Consider the following 19,731-nt stretch of genomic DNA (forward strand, 5'->3'; position numbering starts at 1 on the left):
ATATTTTTCTAAAGGATCACTAGGAGGTACGGAAATAGAAGCAAGACCAATAATTTCATCCTTACTAGGTAATTCTTCTTCGCGGTGTTGTCTACTAAATTTAGAAAAATTAAATTCATGAGTCATATCATCTAAACCGATAGTAACAAAATCTCTTTTGCAATCTATGGTAGCATTAACAGTATCCAAGAAGGGTCTACCAAATATAATGGGACAAAAGCTATCTTGTGGGGAAAAAGAACAAGAAAATCAGCAGGATATTTAGTTTTCCCACATAGGACTTCAACATCTCTAACAATTCCCATCGGTGAAATAGTATCTCTATTGGCAAATTTAATTGTGACATCAATATCTTCCATCTCAGCAGGTGCAATATCATGCATAACTTCTTGGTATAAGGAATAAGGTATTGCACTAGCACTAGCACCCATATCACACAAGTCATGATAACAATGATCTCCTATTTTAACAGAAATAACAGGCATGGCTACCACAGGTCTAGGTTTATCTTTATCACGGGGTTTAGCAATTCTAGCAGTTTCATTACAGAAATAAATAACATGCCCATCAATATTATCAGACAAGAGATCTTTAACAATAGCAATATTAGGTTCAACTTTAATTTGCTCAGGAGGTGTATATGTTTTAATATTGCTTTTACGAACTAGAGTTGAAGCTTTAGCATGATCCTTTATCCTAATAGGGAAAGGTGGTTTCTCAACATAAGTAGAAACAACGGGATCATTATAAGTGATAGTCTTTCTTCAACTTTAATAGGTGCAGCTACTTTTACTTCTATGGGAGGATGATATTTAAACCACTTCTCCTTGGGGAGATCAATATAGGTAGCAAAATATTCACAGAAAGAATCTACTATCTCAGAGTCAAGTCCATATTTAGTGCTAAATTTATGAAAAATATCGGTATCCATAAAAGATTTAACACAATCAAAACTAGGTGTCATACCTGACTCCTCACCATTGTCGAGGTCCCAATCTTTAGAGTTGCGTTTAATTCTTTTCAATAAATCTCATTTGAATTCAATAGTCTTCATCATAAAAGAGCCAGCACAAGAAGTATTAAGGATGGTGCGATTGTTACCAGAAAGCCGAGCATAATTTTTTTGAATAATCATTTCTATTGAGAGCTCATGATTGGGGCATGAATATAACATTGATTTAAGCCTCCCCCAAGCTTGAGCTATGCTTTCTCCTTCACGAGGCCAAAAGTTATATATATAATTGCGATCACGATGAACAAGATGCATAGGATAAAACTTCTGATGAATTTCCAATTTCAATTGCTTGTAATTCCAAGACCTCATATCATCACATAGCCTATACCATGTCGATGCATCTCCCCTCAAAGATAAAGGGAAGACCTTCTTCTTAACAACATCTCCGTGTACACCTGCAATCTTAAATAATCCACAAACTTCATCCACATATATCAAATGTTCATCAGGATGTTTTGTCCATCTCCTAAAAAAGGATTAGCTAGCAGTTTTTCTATCATACCCGCAGGAACTTCAAAGCAAGCATTTTTCTTTTTCATTTTCAGTTTCAGTAGGTTCAGTAGGTTGTGGAGCAACTCTTTGCTCTACTGGTCGGGGTGAAGATACCCCGAACAAGCCCCTCAGAGGATTACTTTCCATAGTAACAAGTGACAGTAAATTTCAGCACACTATATAAAGTTTTCCTTACCAAATTCCACCTACCAAAGGCGCTTCACTCCCCGGCAACGGCGCCAGAAAAGAGTCTTGATGACCCACAAGTATAGGGGATCTATCGTAGTCCTTTCGATAAGTAAGAGTGTCGAATCCAACGAGCGCAGAAGGAAATGATAAGCGGTTTCCAGCAAGGTATTCTCTGCAAGTACTGAAATAACTGGTAACACATAGTTTTGTGATAACATAATTGGTAACGAGCAACAAGTAACAAAAGTAAATAAAGTGCACCAAGGTGGCCCAATCCTTTTGTAGCAAAGGACAAGCCTGGACAAACTCTTATATGATGTAAAGTGCTCCCGAGGACACATGGGAATATCGCCAAGCTAGGTTTCATCACGTTCATATGATTCGCGTTCGGTACTTTGATAATTTGGTATGTGGGTGGACCGGTGCTTGGGTGCTGCCCTTACTTGGACAAGCATACCACTTATGATTAATCTGTATTGCAAGCATCCGCAACTACAACAAAAGTATTAAGGTAAACCTAACCATAGCATGAAACATATGGATCCAAATCAGCCCCTTACGAAGCAACGCATAAACTAGGGTTTAAGCTTCCGTCACTCTAGCAACCCATCATCTACTTATTACTTCCCAATGCCTTCCTCTAGGCCCAAACAATGGTGAAGTGTCACATAGTCGACGTTCACATAACACCACTAGAGGAGAGACAACATACATCTCATAAAAATATCAAACGAATACCAAATTCACATGACTACTAATAGCAAGACTTCTCCCATGTCCTCATGAACAAAAGTAACTACTCACAAAGCATAAACATGTTCATAATCAGAGGGGTATTAATATACATATAGGATCTGAACATATGATCTTCCACCAATTAAACCAACTAGCATCAACTACAAGGAGTAATTAACACTACTAGCAACCTACTAGCACTAATCCCGGACTTAGAGACAAGAATTGGATACAAGAGATGAAGTAGGGTTTTGAGATGAGATGGTGCTGATGAATATGTTGATGGAGATTGCCCTCTCCCGATGAGAGGAGCGTTGGTGATGATGATGGCGATGATTTCCCCCTCCGGGAGGGAAGTTTCCCCGGCAGAACAGCTCCGCCAGAGCCCTAGATTGGTTCCGCCAAGGTTCCGCCTCGTGGCGGCGGAGTTTCGTCCGAGAAGATGGCTTATGATTTTTTTCCCATCGAAAGACTCCATATAGCAGAAGATGGCCACCGGAGGGCCACCAGAGGGCCCACGAGGTAGGGGGCGCGCCCAAGGGGGTAGGGCGCACCCCCACCCTCGTGGGCAGGGTGTGGCCCCCCTGGTGAAGTTCTTGCTCTCAGTATTTTTTATATATTTGGAAAACATCTTCCGTGAAGTTTCAGGACTTTTGGAGCTGTGCAGAATAGGTCTCTAATATTTGCTCCTTTTCCAGCCCAGAATCCCAACTGCCGGCATTCTCCCTCTTTATGTAAACCTTGTAAAATAAGAGAGAATAGGCATAAGTATTGTGACATAATGTGTAATAACAGCCCATAATGCAATAAATATTGATACAAAAGCATGATGCAAAATGGACGTATCAAGGTGGCACCCACAGCTCTGGTTGTCAACCATCTTCTCTTCATCGATGATAGCCTGTTGTTGTTCAAGTCGAGTGTACAGGGGGTGGCAGAGGTGTCAAACCTATTGGATATGCATTGAAGTGCTTCCGGACAAAGGGTAAATCAGAACAAGTCCTCTATCTTCTTCAGTAAAGGGTGCCCGCAACTTGTGAGGGATAATATCAAAAACACGCTCAATGTCCAGAATGAATCTTTGAGCGACCGATATTTAGGAATGCCAACAGATGTGGGGCAATCGAAGATGGGTACTTTCAGATATCTCCGAGATAGGGTTTGGGAAAAGGTGAAAGGTTGGATGGAAAAACTATTATCGGCTGCAGGCAAGGAGGTACTCATTAAGGCGGTGGCCCAAGCTTTGCCGGTTTACTCTATGGCTTGTTTCAGACTTCCTCGTGGCCTATGTGATAACATCACATCTATTATTCGTCAGTTCTGGTGGGGAAGTAAAGCGGGCAAGAGAAAGCCTAGCTGGGTGGCCTGGGATGTCATGACAAGGCCAAAACACTTGGGCGGTCTGGGATTCCGTGATATGGAAATTTTCAACCTTGCTTTGCTCGCCAGACAAGCCCGGAGAGTACTTACAGAGCCTGACTCCTTGAGTGCGAGAATTTTGAAGGCGACATACTTCCTGGAGATCACGCTGCTGGATGCACAACTTGGTGGGAGGCCGTCTCAGATCTGGAGGGCGGTCTTGGATGGACGGGATATGCTTAGACTGGGGATCATACGCCGTATTGGGAATGGACAAACCACACGTATTTGGAGCCACAGCTGGCTGCCAAGACAGGGCATGATGAGGCCGATCTCCTAGAGGATCCCAGCGCCACCGATTATGGTTTCATAATTGATCTTCGTTGCAACCGCCACATGGAATGAAGCGCTCGTCACGTCGGTATTCCTACCAATCGATGCTGAGGTAGTTCTCAGCATACCCATGTGCACAAGAAATATCTCTGACTTTTGAGCATGGAGCGCCGAGAAGAAGGGGGTTTCTCAGTTAGATCGGCGTATAGGCTGATCATGCATACAAAGATCACGAGAGAGTCGTGGATAGATGAGGAGGAGGGAACCTCGGGGGCCGAGCATGATAGCAGTTTGTGGTCATCGCTATGGGCAGTCGAGCTACCACCAAAGATCAAAATTTTCCTGTGGAGACTGGCTAGAAGCTCGATCTCGATAGTTGATGTACTTGTACACAGAAACATGAGCGATTCTGAGGCCTGCAAACTTTGTGGCGCCCGAGACTCTTGGAGACATACGATGTTGGACTGCACCAACGCCCGGTGTGTTTGGGCACTATCGGACGAGGATCTAGTCCAGAAGATATGTCAACACAACAACGATGACCCGCGACAGTGGCTGTTCACCCTAAATGAAGGACTGAATTCAGAGCAGTTTATGAAGATGGCAATCACACTATGGGCTGTTTGGAGTGCAAAGAGGGAAAGCAGTCTATGAGGATATCCATCAATCTCCTTTGCCTACACATCTCTTCATACATCGATATATTTCTGACTTCCAGACCCAGACAAAGGTTCTGTCCACAAGAACAAGTGGCCAGATATAGAGACCGAAGCAATGGCTGAAGCCCCCGCACAATATGTCGAAGCTCAATGTGGATGCAGCAGTTGCAGAGAGGCGAGGGGTTGGAACCATTGCCGCAATAGCTAGAGATGAGGCAGGTGCGTTCTTGGGGGCATCAACGTTGGGCTTCAGAGCGATTACCAACCCAACAACGTTAGAAGCTTTGGCGGTGAGGGAGGCTTTGGCACTGTCGGAAGATCTCCAACTTCAGTCTATCCACGTAGCCACTGATTGCAAGGAGGTGATCGATAGTATAAAGCAGAAGAACAGAGCGGAATATGGAGCGATCGTGCATGAAATCATAGACTACTCTAGCAGTTTTATTTCTTGTAATTTTGTTCATGAGGTTAGGAGCTCCAATGTGGAGGCTCACAATTTAGCAAAGCATGCATTGAAACTAGGGGTGGGCCGCCGTGTGTGGTTAGGCTACCCCGGGAAGCTCTCCTTCGTCCCTGTTCAACTGGTGACGGCGTAATAAAGCTTTGCGAATTGTCTAAAAAATGCATGACAATAAGTAAACGATGATGTTGATGATGGGGTGGTGTGGGGAGGGGGGTCGATGATGTCGCTCGGGGAGGTGCCGGGGAAGTGGTGAAGCCCATAGGTAAGAAAGGTGGTTTGTCGGCTGAGAGAAGAGAAGAAGACGACGAGGGAAGGTCACGCTGGCTTGTCGGGGTGTTGGGAAGAGGTCAACCCTGGAAAACGAGGTGAGGCAGGAACAACCAAGTGCTACATACTGAGAAGAGGAGGAGGAGGAGAGAAGCGAAAAGGATGTAGACAGGCGTGAGGCTCGAAGACAGAAGAGGATAGCTACGTTTTACTAGGTTATCCACACAACATTTTCACACAGTAAAACGGACGCAAGTTCATCTCATTTCCAGAACCCATGGTTTACGATCCCCAACTGCCATTCACCTTGAACCTTCTCCGAACATGTGAAACGAATTAACAACTGGCCTAATGTCAACAACCAAAAGCGTACAACAGTAAATTAGTCAGACAACCAAAAAAGGGTAGCACACAAGTGCTCTCAAAATGCGGCTACTCTAGCATCATTATATAAAGGAGTGATGTTTGTTGGACAGGAATCAATGCTTAATTGTATTTTTTAGTCATCCATCAACCTTTCCCCACGTTTGAACCATATACGTTATTGTTTGATCCTTACCCGGATATACCCACGCTTGGCGTAAAACTCTCTCCATAAATGTGTTGGATGAAACACTCATTTCTGCTACTATCATTTTGTTGAATGGTCCACAAATAAGAGAGGGGGTGATAGTGCTAGCTAGCGGGATGGGGATACAAGAGAAGAACAAAATAATAGTGTGAGAACATTATGGAATAAGAGGGACCGAGAATGAGAGGGTGGGTCGAAACCATTATGAAACATCATGATCTGATGGCAGTACCATAGGAAGTTGTTACTAATCACAATGCTAGAATCAACTTCATACCCTCGAGCATTTTATCAGCAAGGATACCATCACTAACCTTCCAATTGTAACACTCCCATCTACACAAGAGTACTGACGGTCTTGATCAAATCGGCATCCACTACCACAAAACTGGCTACAAGTGCCCGTTTTTCCTAGTGTGTGTTGAAACAAGAGAAGCCCACTAGTGATTTAGGGCATGTACAATGGTTGATAAGACAGTCTTATCTTAAGTCTTACATGTAATTTAGAGATGACAGAAATGTATGTCTACAATGGGTTATATCTTAGTCTTATCTTCAATAACTAGCAATTCCTTAAAACATGATGAGACAAATTGTGCTAAGAGATCATCTCTTGTCTTATCTTAAATAAGAGAAGACAAGCCTTTTCTTACGAGTTCTCTCTCCTCCATCTCATCATTTATCCTACGTGGCACTCTTAAGATAGCACCATTGTACATGCCCTTAGCTATAGCTAGTGCGCGCTTGCCTCGATCTTGCCGGAACATAGTAGAGTTATGTACAAGGTGGACCTGCAGGTTGTGTTCTCGGCCCAACTCATACGTTATCTTCTTACCACTACTTGCGTCTTCTTGTCTTCTTACAAGGTAAGAATCACCACCAACACTAGGAGGCCCTCACCTATTTAGAAACATGTCATGCTGTTGCTTTTCTTCTTCATAATAGGAGCCATATACAGATATAATCGCAATGATAAAGTCTTATGTTTGTTTCTAACTAATCCAGTTACAAATTTTTTTATATCTCCCAGTTAATTGTTTCTAACACATCGATATTCACTCCAGCCAAAATACCACATTTTAATCTTCCTAGGGATCTCCAGGTTTTGCCACATGGGGAGGGGTTTCGCTTTGTCCATTGTATACTTGTTCTTTTTCAATTCTCGTGCTTTGTCTTGTGGGCCCCACCACGGACCCTTCATATCTTCGGCTTTTATTGCGCTACTTTCAAAGCACCAACTCCCAGCAAAATTGCCCCACTGAGGTCAAGTTTGTCGAAAGTAACCATTATGTTTTATAGTAAATGTGTCAATTTGTGTGCCTCAATCTAACTTATCGAAGAGGGCTCAAGCGCTCAACTTAAACCAATTGGGGGAGTTCTTCTATAATCCGGCATCTGCATTTCCCACTGACTTTTCAATAAAAGCAACAAAATTATTACTACAAGATAGGGACATGTTGAAAGGAGAGAAAAAAATAATGCTCCCAAACTGAGAGTTCAGTTGAAGTCCGCAACAAGATAGCCTGCCCTGCCCATTTTGTCAGCTAGACAATCGATCATGAGCCGTCTCCATAATAGATTAGGTTCGAGTTTTCCGGAGGATGTGGATGGATATATTCGTCGCCCCGGCCGCATTGCCGAGGTCATCCGCACGCGACCGCATTGCCCCAGGCCATCCAACCCATACCCCCGAGAAACTTGTGAATCTAGAAATAGATACGAACTAATATATACTAGTCATCTAGCCGTGCATTCGTAAGGGTTAGTTGATAAAAGTATTGAGTGTATTAATTTTTCATACTGTTACATAATATAACATTGTTGGGAGTTTATATAACCAATATCTAACAAATTGGCACCACCGCCGACGGTTACCAAGCTCATCAGAATTTTGAGAATATCAATGTTTCATATACAAAATTGTCTTAATTCAAATATACTACCAGAGGAAGCAACCGACTACAAAAAGGTTATTGCGAGTAAACATGCATTTTTTATGTTTTATACAAAACTTAGGAACCCTTGAAGGTATTTTAGACATATTAAACTGAACCTAGCAAAATATAAAAAATGGACATGTGAACTCTGGATATTTAACAACCTTCTGGAAAATATTTTTTTGACCATGGGAATATTCTCTCCAAATCCTAAGTGTCGATCAAGTGTAATGTAGTATCACAGATCTCCCTTGGACGTGTACAGCATGAATATCATTTTAAAGGAGACATATAAATTCAATCACGTTCTGATTTGTTAGAGCAACCGTCTAACTGAAAATAAAAAAGTACTGGTCTTGCATGGGAGAGGAGATTTCCTTTAGTTAGTTGTGCTTCCTTAATTGACATGCCATTTTGACTTACAACCAATAATCAATTACATAACATTTCTTTCATTTATACTTAATAGCAGACAAAGTAATTTGTGATCTAGTAAAAAGAAAACCAAAACTATTAATTAATATTATCATAATAATTTAAAAAAAATCAGCAAAGAAAAATGATCCTTTAGACATCCACACCATTTTCTTAAATCTAAGAACTCTTATGTAAATCCATACATACCTTCAAGCAAACTATGGGAACCATATAAATCCTAGTCCTTTTCTATTGAATGTTTCCTAAAAAGGGGTGGAGCGTAATCCAATGGCATGGGTCATTTTTTTTGACATGAAAAATATGATGCCTAGGTAAACAAAAGTAGCACCCAATGACTACTCTTTGTGGAATAGTTCCAAAGCTTTTACTGTGTCCGGTATCTATGTATTGTGTACAAAACACTATAAAATATGTATATCTCATGCTAAGCTTGAGGCTAGTTGGTCTAGCATGTTGCTCTAAAAATATAGGCGAAAGGGGCATACAGCATGATGGCTTATATGAGAAATGCATGCCTACGTATTGTACCCCAAAGTAAATTCAGCATCAGACCATTGTTATCAATGTAGAATGAAATGGAATTTTAGAAGGTAAAGTTATTAGTGTATCCATTGAAGCAGTGGGTTTTTATGCAACAACCTACATGAAGTATCTGCCAACATTTTATATTTTCCACCCAAACAACTGTGCTCTCCAACAGGACATATATCTTCGTTGTCGTGATCTGCTACAAATCGAAGTGTCGGCTATCCAATTGAGTACATTAGTTTAACAGGAAAGGAGATAGACTTGGTATCTGGAATGAAGATGTGGATATATGCAGCTAGGTTATATCACTGTGCAGAACATCAATGTTGTACTATACCTGTTGTGAACAGCACTTATCATAATTTTGGTATAACCACCACATATATGAGAGAAAACTGTCTTGAGTATATATGGCAAGTTGAAATTATACTCCATGGAATCATGGTGTCAACAAAGAGCATTCTTGTCTTTCGTCAATTGAATTCAGATAAAAACACCTAAAAGAACGGTGGAATGCCAAAACATTGTTTACACAATCATATGGTTGCAAAGAAAATCAATAAAAATAGATATGTGGAAGTCGTACAGAGAACTAGAATTCTTCGTCACCTTAGGGATACGACACTCATATTTCTCAACTCGATGTATTATTCCAAGTTAACAAAAAAGCACAACATTCCCTTTGCTTAGAAACTGTACACCTTCTCAAAGCAAGAAAAGTATGCCAACAATAAGTACACTATAATTTCTCTACAGATCATTTAAAAGAACAGGGAAAAGGATTTTTGATATGTTTGTCTGAAATTTACAAGACCATGTAAGACAGGGAGGAGTTATCTCCAGAGAAGGGAGCCAATAGTGCAAGGTATAAGATGTATTCTACAGTAGTAAGGCATAATATTACATATTGAAGTATTCCTAGAACTAATTTTAAGTATTTAACAGTGAATAAAAAGTTAATGTGAACATGACACATCAGATGCTTGGTACCTACAACATATACTCCTATCTTTGTTGACTGCCCTATAAAATCAAAAAAATAATATTTGGAGTGTAGTTTTATAAGGTATTGTAAAATAGAAAAAAAATGTAATATGGTTCTCACATTTATTATTATGATCGACGACACATATGAAAAACAATGTAAAATACAGTCTCGCTAAATCTGATGTACCTTTGTTTCAAAATACCTGAAAGTAACTTTAGTGCATAAACCTAAGAGTGTATTCCTGATGGCTTGATCCGTTGCACGATAAAGCACAACTGATAGGGGTGAGCCAGCAGCTAGCCACAATATGCTGTCATACTATACATTCAGGTTCAGGTAGAAGAAATAGAATCCAGGAAAAAACCCAACCTTGATAGTGTTCCTTAGAGAGTGTATTTTCTCCATACCTCACCAATCTTTATACGCATGGACATCTCTTTTCTGAACAGCACACTTGAACTTCCTCTCTTTATGGCACAAAACTGAAACTGTGCTTGCCCTATAAATGAATATACTTTGCTTGCCTAAATAAAGTGCGAATACACATGACCATTGTTTATTCAGTGAAGTAGCTCAATTCAGTACAACAAATTAGATTGCACTTGGCCCGACCATTGTTTTTTCCCAGAGAAGTAACCATACACCAGTAGAAATATTCAGTACTCCCTCTGATCCATATTACTTGTCACTCAAATGGATGTATCTGTGCTAGATACATCCATTTGAGCGACAAGTAATATGGATCGGAGGGAGTATAATTGTTCATAACACCTTGTGACACAAACAGTTGAGAAACAAATCCCCATAGTTCTGCTCCAACTTATGGACATAAATTACGAGCGGAAATTGCCAGAAGAGTATTCTTTGTACAGAAAAAAAGTGTTGCAGATGAAAATAGTGAACTGCACCTCTAATTGTGACACTTCGATACACCTGAACAGATCCAGAATTCCATATCCATCGATATATGTGTGAAGGCCTCCTTTTGACAGTACAAAGGGATGCAATACATGAAAGAACTTTGACGCTTGAGTAGTGTAAATTTCTTTGAGTAAAGTGCAATCTGTTCTGCAACTAATATAAGAAACAACACATGAGAACACATAATATATGTAAAAGGTGCATGAATATGCACATAAATTCCAGAACTCCATCTCCATTAATATCTGTGTGAAGGCCTCATTTTGTCAAATGAAGCTGAACATGTAAATCACAAGTCAGACTTGATTTAATATAAGATAAAATTTATCAATCCATCCCTTAGAAGGAACAGGTTCTCTCAAGAAACTCATAATGTATACATGGATACAGTACAATAGCAGATTCATCTATCAAACATTCCATTTGATTCGAAGAATATCAGTTTTATCTCCATTTACATCTTGATGTCAGGCGGTGTACCAACAGTTATTACCTTGTAAGCAAATGGTAAACCATCCCACTTAATAAAAATGAAGTAATAAACACGTCGATCGTAAAAAAAATTAACCAGAATTATTTTAGAAAGCAGGATTGTTTCTTAAAAAACCCAGATGATCTAATATCTATGAATTAGCAGAGTGCAAATAGTAAAAGTCATTGAGATGCATGTTGTAACTTGCCTCTATCCCTTCCTTTTCATGTTCAACAACATTGGTAGTCCACTAAACTCGAGTATACTTAGTGATTGTTGAATGTAAAGCGTGTGCTGAGGCTGCAATAGAAGCAAGATGTTACATTTCAGAACAAAGCGATGCAATACATGTTAGAACTTCGACATTTGAGCAGTGTAACCTTGTTTGAGAGAAGTACAATCTGTTCTGCAATTAACATAAGAAACAACAAATGAGAAGTTGAGAACACAGTGCATGTAAAAGGCGCATGAATATGCACACAAATTCCATAACAGACTGCATGCATTATGCAGATTGAAGATGTGCGATGGGTTAGAAATTAGATGGTTAAAGCATTAGATACATCCTACAGGCAAAGGCTACAATATTGTAGAGAACACATGAGATATTAGCATCAGGCCATCACTTTACACTACAGTCTTGCACCATTGAGCCAGGGAACAGCAGATGCCAAACAGATGAGCCAGTCAGATCAGCAGATTTCCCGGTAACCTTGGATAATCATTAGTATCATCTTTTTTGCGTGGATTGTGTTCACTGGGCTTGTGCACGTTACTCACAGCAGTTTTCCTTGTGTTCTCTTTAATTGTTTCCTTTTATGCTTCTTAAATTCACAAGTTGTAGGGATCCTCTCTCATGTCCTGAAAAAGAAATAAATTCATATCTGAGTTCAAAGTACCTAAAATAATAAAACTGGAATACAAGATGACAGATATCTAGTCTTACCCACTGGTAAGTCATGACACCAAGAATTGATTTTTGAATTACCAGAATTTCATACTGCGAATTTATATAACACAGTAGGTTCCAGATAAACCACTGGATGATCTTTAAGAAAAAGAAGAATACTCAACAAAAACCAAGGCAATTCTTCATTTCAGAGAAAAACAAGCAGAGACATGAGGCAGATCGACAGGCAACTATTTCAAACGCCGACCAAAACAACAAAATAATTTTAACATCAACATGCTAGCCACTTCAACCCAAAAGTAAGTGAATTTCACCCAACCATGAAACAGCCAGAGCTTCTTGAACATAACTTATCTACATAAAAAAGAAACAAGCCGGCTCATAGGGGGCCTAATTCATACACATTGTGCTGGTCAAAGAAAAAAAGTGCATGGCTGGCACTTACAGAATCAAAAGGGGAGCACAATCTGTGAGCTGAGCCGGACAATGACAGCCTTTCTTCTGCTTATCAGTACAAGTTTCATTTCACGAGCTTATCTTAAGATCAAACACCAGATGAACCATTGATCACATAAAGTGGTTAGCAGCTAAATTGAAGTGATTGATACAACACCGAACGATGCAACGCAAAAGCGGGATTATAAAAGTATGGTTCAATACCTAACCGGATGCAATGGAACCATTATTGAGTTCCAAGAAAACATAGACATGAGTCAGATCAATAGGCAAAATTTCCAGAGGCTGACCCAAATGACTTGTAATTTTAGAATCCACACTCACATCAGCCACTTCAACCCAAAAGGAATCCAATGAAAATACATCTAATAGTCACAGCTTCTTGATCATACTTTTTTATATTCATCAACCAAGAACAAAGAAGCTTAATAATGGATCTAGTTGATACATACAACAGCTCATGTGGACATGCAGAGCTAGGCCAATAAGAAACACCACAACACTCAATATTCCTAAGCGTTGACAACATAATCATCTGGTCAAATGAAAGGCGAATCATTCATAACATAACCCTCGAGTGTCGGAAAGAAGGTATGTTGAACAAGAGTTTGCTTGTGCACAATATTATAGGAAGGGAGGCCTCTGGCATGGAAACTGGCAATCAACTTGCCATCAATATCAACCTGAAACAGCCAGTCCTCAAAACCGACCAACACGAGCAACTCACCATCACCATTAACAACCATCACTTCCTCAATATGGCTAGAATTTTGACACCGGTCCCTGATCTCGGCAACCGGCAATTCAACCCGACACTTGAAAGCCCAGACCTCGCCTTGGTAGTCCTGCATCACCCAAATATCAACGGTCGTCTTTTCATCATTAAGAAAGAAGATGCCAAGCATGTCATCCATCTCAAACAGTCGTCCATAGTCCTCATGGGCAACCGGGGCACGGATCTGCCGGAACGACTCAGTGGCGGTGTCGAATACCATTATCCGGTTGCCAGTGTGCCAATGCAGGCTACCACGGAACAGAAGCCCGTCACCAGCCAACGGATCAGGGCGCCCGATGCGCCTCGGCGGCTGGTTGGAGCCAATTGAGAAAACATAGATGGCACGTTGATCTGTTTCATGGTACAGCAACAGCCGGTACTCGCCGGTAAGAGGGTGAGGGTACAACCCCACGGTCATGAAGCCATCGAGCTGCTCGAGGGGAGCATACTGCCGAGTCGCCGGGTTGCAGATGCAGAGGTCACACTCGATGGAGAGGAGGAGGAGGCCGTCGCAGGAGGCCACCGGATAGAAGAGGGGAGTGAAACTTTCACTCCCGTCAATCCCCCCTTCCAAGGGGGGTGTTTTCAGTCGCGCGACGCGCTGGAACTGGTCGGCGGCGGCGACTCCTGCACGGTGGTCGAAGAGCGTGACGTCCAGGGACTGGCCGCCGTCGGCTACGTCGCTGTGGCTGCAGAGGAGGGGCAGGGCGGGCTGGCGGGCGTGGTGGGACAGGAGGAAATCGCGGGTGGAGGTGGCGCGGCGCCACGCGGGGCTGACGGCGCGGCAGCGGAGGAGGGGTTTGGGGGGCAGGCGAGCGAGGATCTCCGAGACGGTGATCTCGTCCGGGAGGCCAGCGAGGAGAGGAGTCGCTCCTGCGGCCTCCGCCATGGTCACTCACCGGGAGGTGGAGATCTATGCCAGGAGTGGTGGAGTTGTGGCGGCGGCGGAGGTAGGCCTCCCTCTCGTCTCCCAGATGTGCAATTTGGGCTGCTCCGCTGGGCTGTCCTTGGCCCCTTTCAACGACAACCGGTCAGTTCTCGCAGAATTGTCTCAAAAAAAAAGTCAGTTCTGGCAGAAAACAAAATTTTCTGCGCGTACTCTGGCCAGTAATCTCAACGACCGCCTCCAATTTTATTTTCTCTAGCAGAATAATGTAAGACATGAAAAGTTTGTAGCAATGACATCCAAGCTGCAAATTAAATTTAACAATGACGGCATATCCAGTAATTAAGGTAAAAACCCTGGAGAGGTAGATCTCGCCAGGACTATGGAGTTGTGGGCTTGTGGCAGCGGCGGAGAGGTAGATCTCGCGGATGTGCAATTCGGCTGCTCTCCAACGGGCTGGGCTTGGCTTGCCCACTTCTCTCAACGGTATTTCTCAAGAACAACAAAAAAACTCTCTCAAGGGCACCTCAAAAAAAACTCTCTCAACGACAACCAGTCAGTTCTCGCACAAAACAAAATTTTTTGCGCGTACTCTGGTTTCCCTATCAGAATAATGTAAGACATGAAAAGTTTACAACAATAACATCAAAGCTGCAAATTATTTTTTACAACGACGGCGTATCCAGTAATTAGCATAAAAACCTAACATTTTTTGAGGCATTCTTGCGTGCTTTCAAGGTGTTTGGAGTTTCCGTATATTCTCGTACAACTACTGCATTTAATAACACTTTTACCCCGTAAAAATATTAAGTCCAATAAATCTCGTACAATACTAGCATTTTTTTGGTCGCATGGCCCGGCGGAAGAAACCCCAATTTCCTATATGATGCTCAAACATTCCAACTAAGTTGGGTGCATACATTTTATTTTATTTTGCGGGTAAAAACTTATATTACTTAAGGACGGTCCAAATTACAATCTTTCTTACATAATTCAGTTACCTCTAGGGTACCAGACTACTGTTCTACCCTCAACTCACGCAGATTTTGCTAGGAATCACTAACCAAATTCTGGCCACGAGAAACATGAGAGATAGACGCCGTACGAAGAGACCTCATGTACTTAATTTCCCCAATCAGATAAGAAAAGGGTGCATGCATTTTTATGGTTGTTGTTTAGAAATTATGAATTCAGTGGTTATTTTGTTCATTTTTAGTCTCACATTCTATTATGCCATGTTGTGTTTTTTTTTTGACATATTATGCCATGTTGTGTTAATGCGATTGCATGCCTGTTTTCTCTAGTCTCTCCTTTTTAGTTAGTTGGACACTCTTAATTTCTCGAGGCTCCCACCCCCTCTCCTAATGGTCCTTCTCCACGCCTCCACCGTCGGTGCTACCAATTTGGAATAGAGGCTTATCTCCAACTGCTGGAATGTATATATCTTTGAATGCTTGCATCTGCAGTCATAGTTGATGCATTGTCCTTATGTTTCTGGAGCTGCTGACCATTGTGAGGGCACTAACATCCTGGCTTACACTCCCTTTGCATATTTATCATCATCCACTCTGATGTTGCAGGTTAGAAATCCTCCTCCGATACCCTCCTTGTCACTTTCCATCTTGCTCTTCTCCCATATCTATATATTGATATTGGGGCATGGAGTGTCGACCCTTACTTTGTTCTTTTGATTGTCCAACAAATTCCCTTGTAGTATGTTTGTTCTTTGATAGTTAGGGCAACTGAATCGCGCCGATGCAAATGGTCCGCGCATGTCCGTCCGGGTCAAAATGGATGAAATCAGCCCGACACGCCGACGCAAACCAAAAATCCGTCGGCTCGCTGTCCCATCTGGACGCATTCTTGCGCCGATTTGCATCCACGAGATAGACACATCGCATGTCCGCTCGGTGTCCGTCCCAAAGAACTTTGGGGTGCGAGGAGGCCATGTTGGCAGTGGTGCGGGGAGGAGAAAGTGACTGGAGGAGGATGACTGCTGCTATGGTCGGGGCTGCAATTTATATAGCGGGCGGAATGGTAGGCGGTAGCCGGACAAACGTGTGGGGCCAGAGTAGGTTCTTGACAACCGCGTGTCATTAATGTGGGAGGTAGATGGACGACCAAACAACCATGGTGTCATTTGAACGTGGAGCAGTCGCGTGCATCGGGAAGCGGCGCGGGCGGCGCTCTCTCGGATGGCGTGCCGCTTCAATGTCGGCGCCAGTGAGAGGTTACGTCCGCTCTGGTGTAGCATGAATGCGGCAGTGACGCTCTAGAGTGGCGCTGACCGTTTCAGGAGGGAAGTACGCACGGGCATGGGAGGGGGTTCGGGTGGGCCAGTGCAGTTAGACGCGAGAGTGGTAGCGGTCTGGACGTCCGCAAAGCCTCCCTTTTTTCCTGTTTACGGGAAAATGTATGTTCATACTATTGCGCGGACTGATACAACACCGCGTTGGATGGCACAACATGTTCGGACCACATGATCCGGAGATGCCCTAACAACATTGAATCACCGCATAGCTAGTGCCTCCCCCGGTTGAACAATCATCGGCACCGTCGCACATGCCATCATGCAGCCTCCTTCTCGCCTGGTGGCTTCGTATTGTTCGTACGTGCCTCTTCGCCCCCTCCTCCTATCACTACCCAGCACCGATTTAGTTCTCTCATTCCACCTTGCGACCGCCACCTATACCATATCGACTTTGCTCACTATCACTACTGATACGTCTTCAACGTATCTACTTTCCCAAACACTTTTGCCCTTGTTTTGGACTTTAACTTGCATGATTTGAATGGAACTAACCCGGACTGACGCTGTTTTCAGCAGAACTGCCATGGTGTTATTTTTGTGCAGAAATAAAAGTTCTCAGAATGACCTGAAAATCCACGGAGACACGTTTTGGAATAAATAAAAAATACTAGCGATATAATCAGCATTAGGGGGCCCACACCCTGTCCACGAGGGTGCAGGGCGCCCCCCTGCCTCGTGGGCCCCCTGGGACTCCAACGACCTCAACCACAACTTTATATATTCACTTTCGGGAGAAAAACATCAGGGAGAAGTATGCATCGCGTTTGACGATATGGAGCCGCCGCCAAGCCCTAATCTTCCTCGGGAGGGCTGATCTAGAGTCCGTTCGGGGCTGCGAAGAAGGGTATCTGTCGCCATCGTCATCATCAACCATCCTCCATCACCAATTTGATGATCCTTACCGCCATGCGTGAGTAATCTCATCGTAGGCTTGCTGGACGGTGATGGGTTGGATGAGATTTATCATGTAATCGAGTTAGTTTTGTTAGGGTTTGATCCCTAGTATCCATTATGTTCGAAGATTGATGTTGCTAGGACTTTGCTATGCTTAATGCTTGTCACTAGGGCCCGAGTGCCATGATTTCAGATCTGAACCTATTATGTTTTCATGAATATATGTGAGTTCTTGATCCTATCTTGCAAGTCAATAGTCACCTACTATGTGTTATGATCCGGCAACCCTGAAGTGACAATAATCGGACCACTCCCGGTGATGACCATAGTTTGAGGAGCTCATGTATTCACTAAATGTTAATGCTTTGGTCCGGTACTTGCTAGCTCTTGAGCACAGTACTGCGTTGGTTTTCCCTTGAAGAGGAAAGGGTGATGCAGCAAAGTAGTGTAAGTATTTCCCTCAGTTTTTTAGAACCAAGGTATCAATCCAGTAGGAGGCCACACACAAGTCCCTTGTACCTACATAAACAAATAAGAACCTCGCAACCAACGCGATAAAGGGGTTGTCAATCCCTTCACGGTCACTTACGAGAGTGAGATCTGATAAATATGATAATGATAAGATAAATATTTTTGGTGTTTTTATGATATAGATTGAAAGTAAAAATTGCAAACTAAAATAGATTAGAAACTTATATAATGGATAATAGACCCAGGGGCCATAGGTTTCACTAGTGGCTTCTCTCAAGATAGCATAAGTATTACGGTGGGTGAACGAATTACTGTCGAGCAATTGCTAAACTGAGCATAGTTATGAGAAATATCTAGGCATCACGTCCGTGACAAGTAGACCGACTCCTTCCTGCATCTACTACTATTACTCCACACATCGACCGCTATCCACCATGCATCTAGAGTATTAAGTTCATAAGAACAGAGTAACGCATTAGGTAAGATGACATGATGTAGAGGGATAAGCTCAAGCAATATGATATAAACCCCATCTTTTTATCCTCGATGGCAACAATACAATACGTGTCGTTTCCCTTTCTGTCACTGGGATCGAGCACCGCAAGATTGAACCCAAGGCTAAGCACTTCTCCATTGCAAGAAAGATCAATCTAGTAGGCCAAACCAAACTGATAATTCGAAGAGACTTGCAAAGATAACCAATCATGCATAAAAGAATTCAGAGAAGATTCAAATATTGTTCATAGATAGACTTGATCATAAACCCACAACTCATCGGATCTCGACAAACACACCGCAAAAAGAGTTACATCGAATAGATCTCCAAGAAGATCAGGAGGACATTGTATTGAGATCCAAAGAGAGAGAAGAATCCATCTAGCTACTAGCTATGGACCCGAAGGTCCGAAGTAAACTACTCACACATCACCGGAGAGGCCATGGAGTTGATGTAGAGGCCCACCGTGATCGACGCCCCCTCCGGTGGAGCTCCGGAAAAGGCCCCAAGATGGGATCTCTTGGGTACAGATGGTTGCGGCGGTGGAAATATGGTTTCATGGTGCTCCTGGATGTTTTCGGGGTATATGAATATATATAGGAGGAAGAAGTAGGTCGGTGGAGCAACGAGGGGACCACGAGGGTGGAGGGCGCGTCTAGGGGGGTAGGCGCGTCCCCTACCTCGTGGACTCCTTGATTGTTTCTTGATGTCCACTCCAAGTCCCCTAGATCACGTTTGTTCCAAAAATAACTCTCCCGAAGGTTTCATTCCATTTGGATTCCATTTGATATTCCTTTTCTGTGAAACACTGAAATAGGCAAAAAAACAGCAATTTGCACTGGGCCTTGGGTTGATAGGTTAGTCCCAAAAATAATATAAAAGTGTAAAATAAAGCCCATTAACATCCAAAACAGAATATCTAATAGCATGGAACAACAAAAAATTATAGATACGTTGGAGACGTATCAACATCCCCAAGCTTAATTCCTGCTCGTCCTCGAGTAGGTAAATGATAAAAACAGAATTTTTGATGTGGAATGCTTTCTAGCATATTCTCAATGTAAATCTCTTTATTGAGGCATGAATATTTAGATCCGAAAGATTCAAGAAAATGTTTAATATTGACATAAAGATAGTAATACTTCAAGCATATTAACTAAGCAAT

The 19,731-nt window shown here is 42.4% G+C and overlaps 1 protein-coding gene across 1 annotated transcript; it reads right to left on the reverse strand.

Annotated features, from left to right (window-relative positions):
* Positions 1 to 13,110: 13,110 nt before the first annotated feature.
* On the reverse strand, positions 13,111 to 14,473 carry LOC123150414 (putative F-box protein At1g33530). Its single transcript, XM_044570266.1, has one exon. The coding sequence runs from the start codon at positions 14,395 to 14,397 to the stop codon at positions 13,273 to 13,275; it is 1,125 nt and encodes a 374-aa protein (XP_044426201.1). The 5' UTR covers positions 14,398 to 14,473; the 3' UTR covers positions 13,111 to 13,272.
* Between the last annotated feature and the right edge of the window lie 5,258 nt (positions 14,474 to 19,731).

This window comes from Triticum aestivum, chromosome 7A (genome assembly GCF_018294505.1).
Source record: "Triticum aestivum cultivar Chinese Spring chromosome 7A, IWGSC CS RefSeq v2.1, whole genome shotgun sequence".
NCBI classification, from domain to species: Eukaryota; Viridiplantae; Streptophyta; class Magnoliopsida; order Poales; family Poaceae; genus Triticum; species Triticum aestivum.

Bases quoted from the DNA above. Each gene is read 5' to 3' on its own strand.
- LOC123150414 (XM_044570266.1), bottom strand. From the start codon at position 14,397: ATGGCGGAGGCCGCAGGAGCGACTCCTCTCCTCGCTGGCCTCCCGGAC.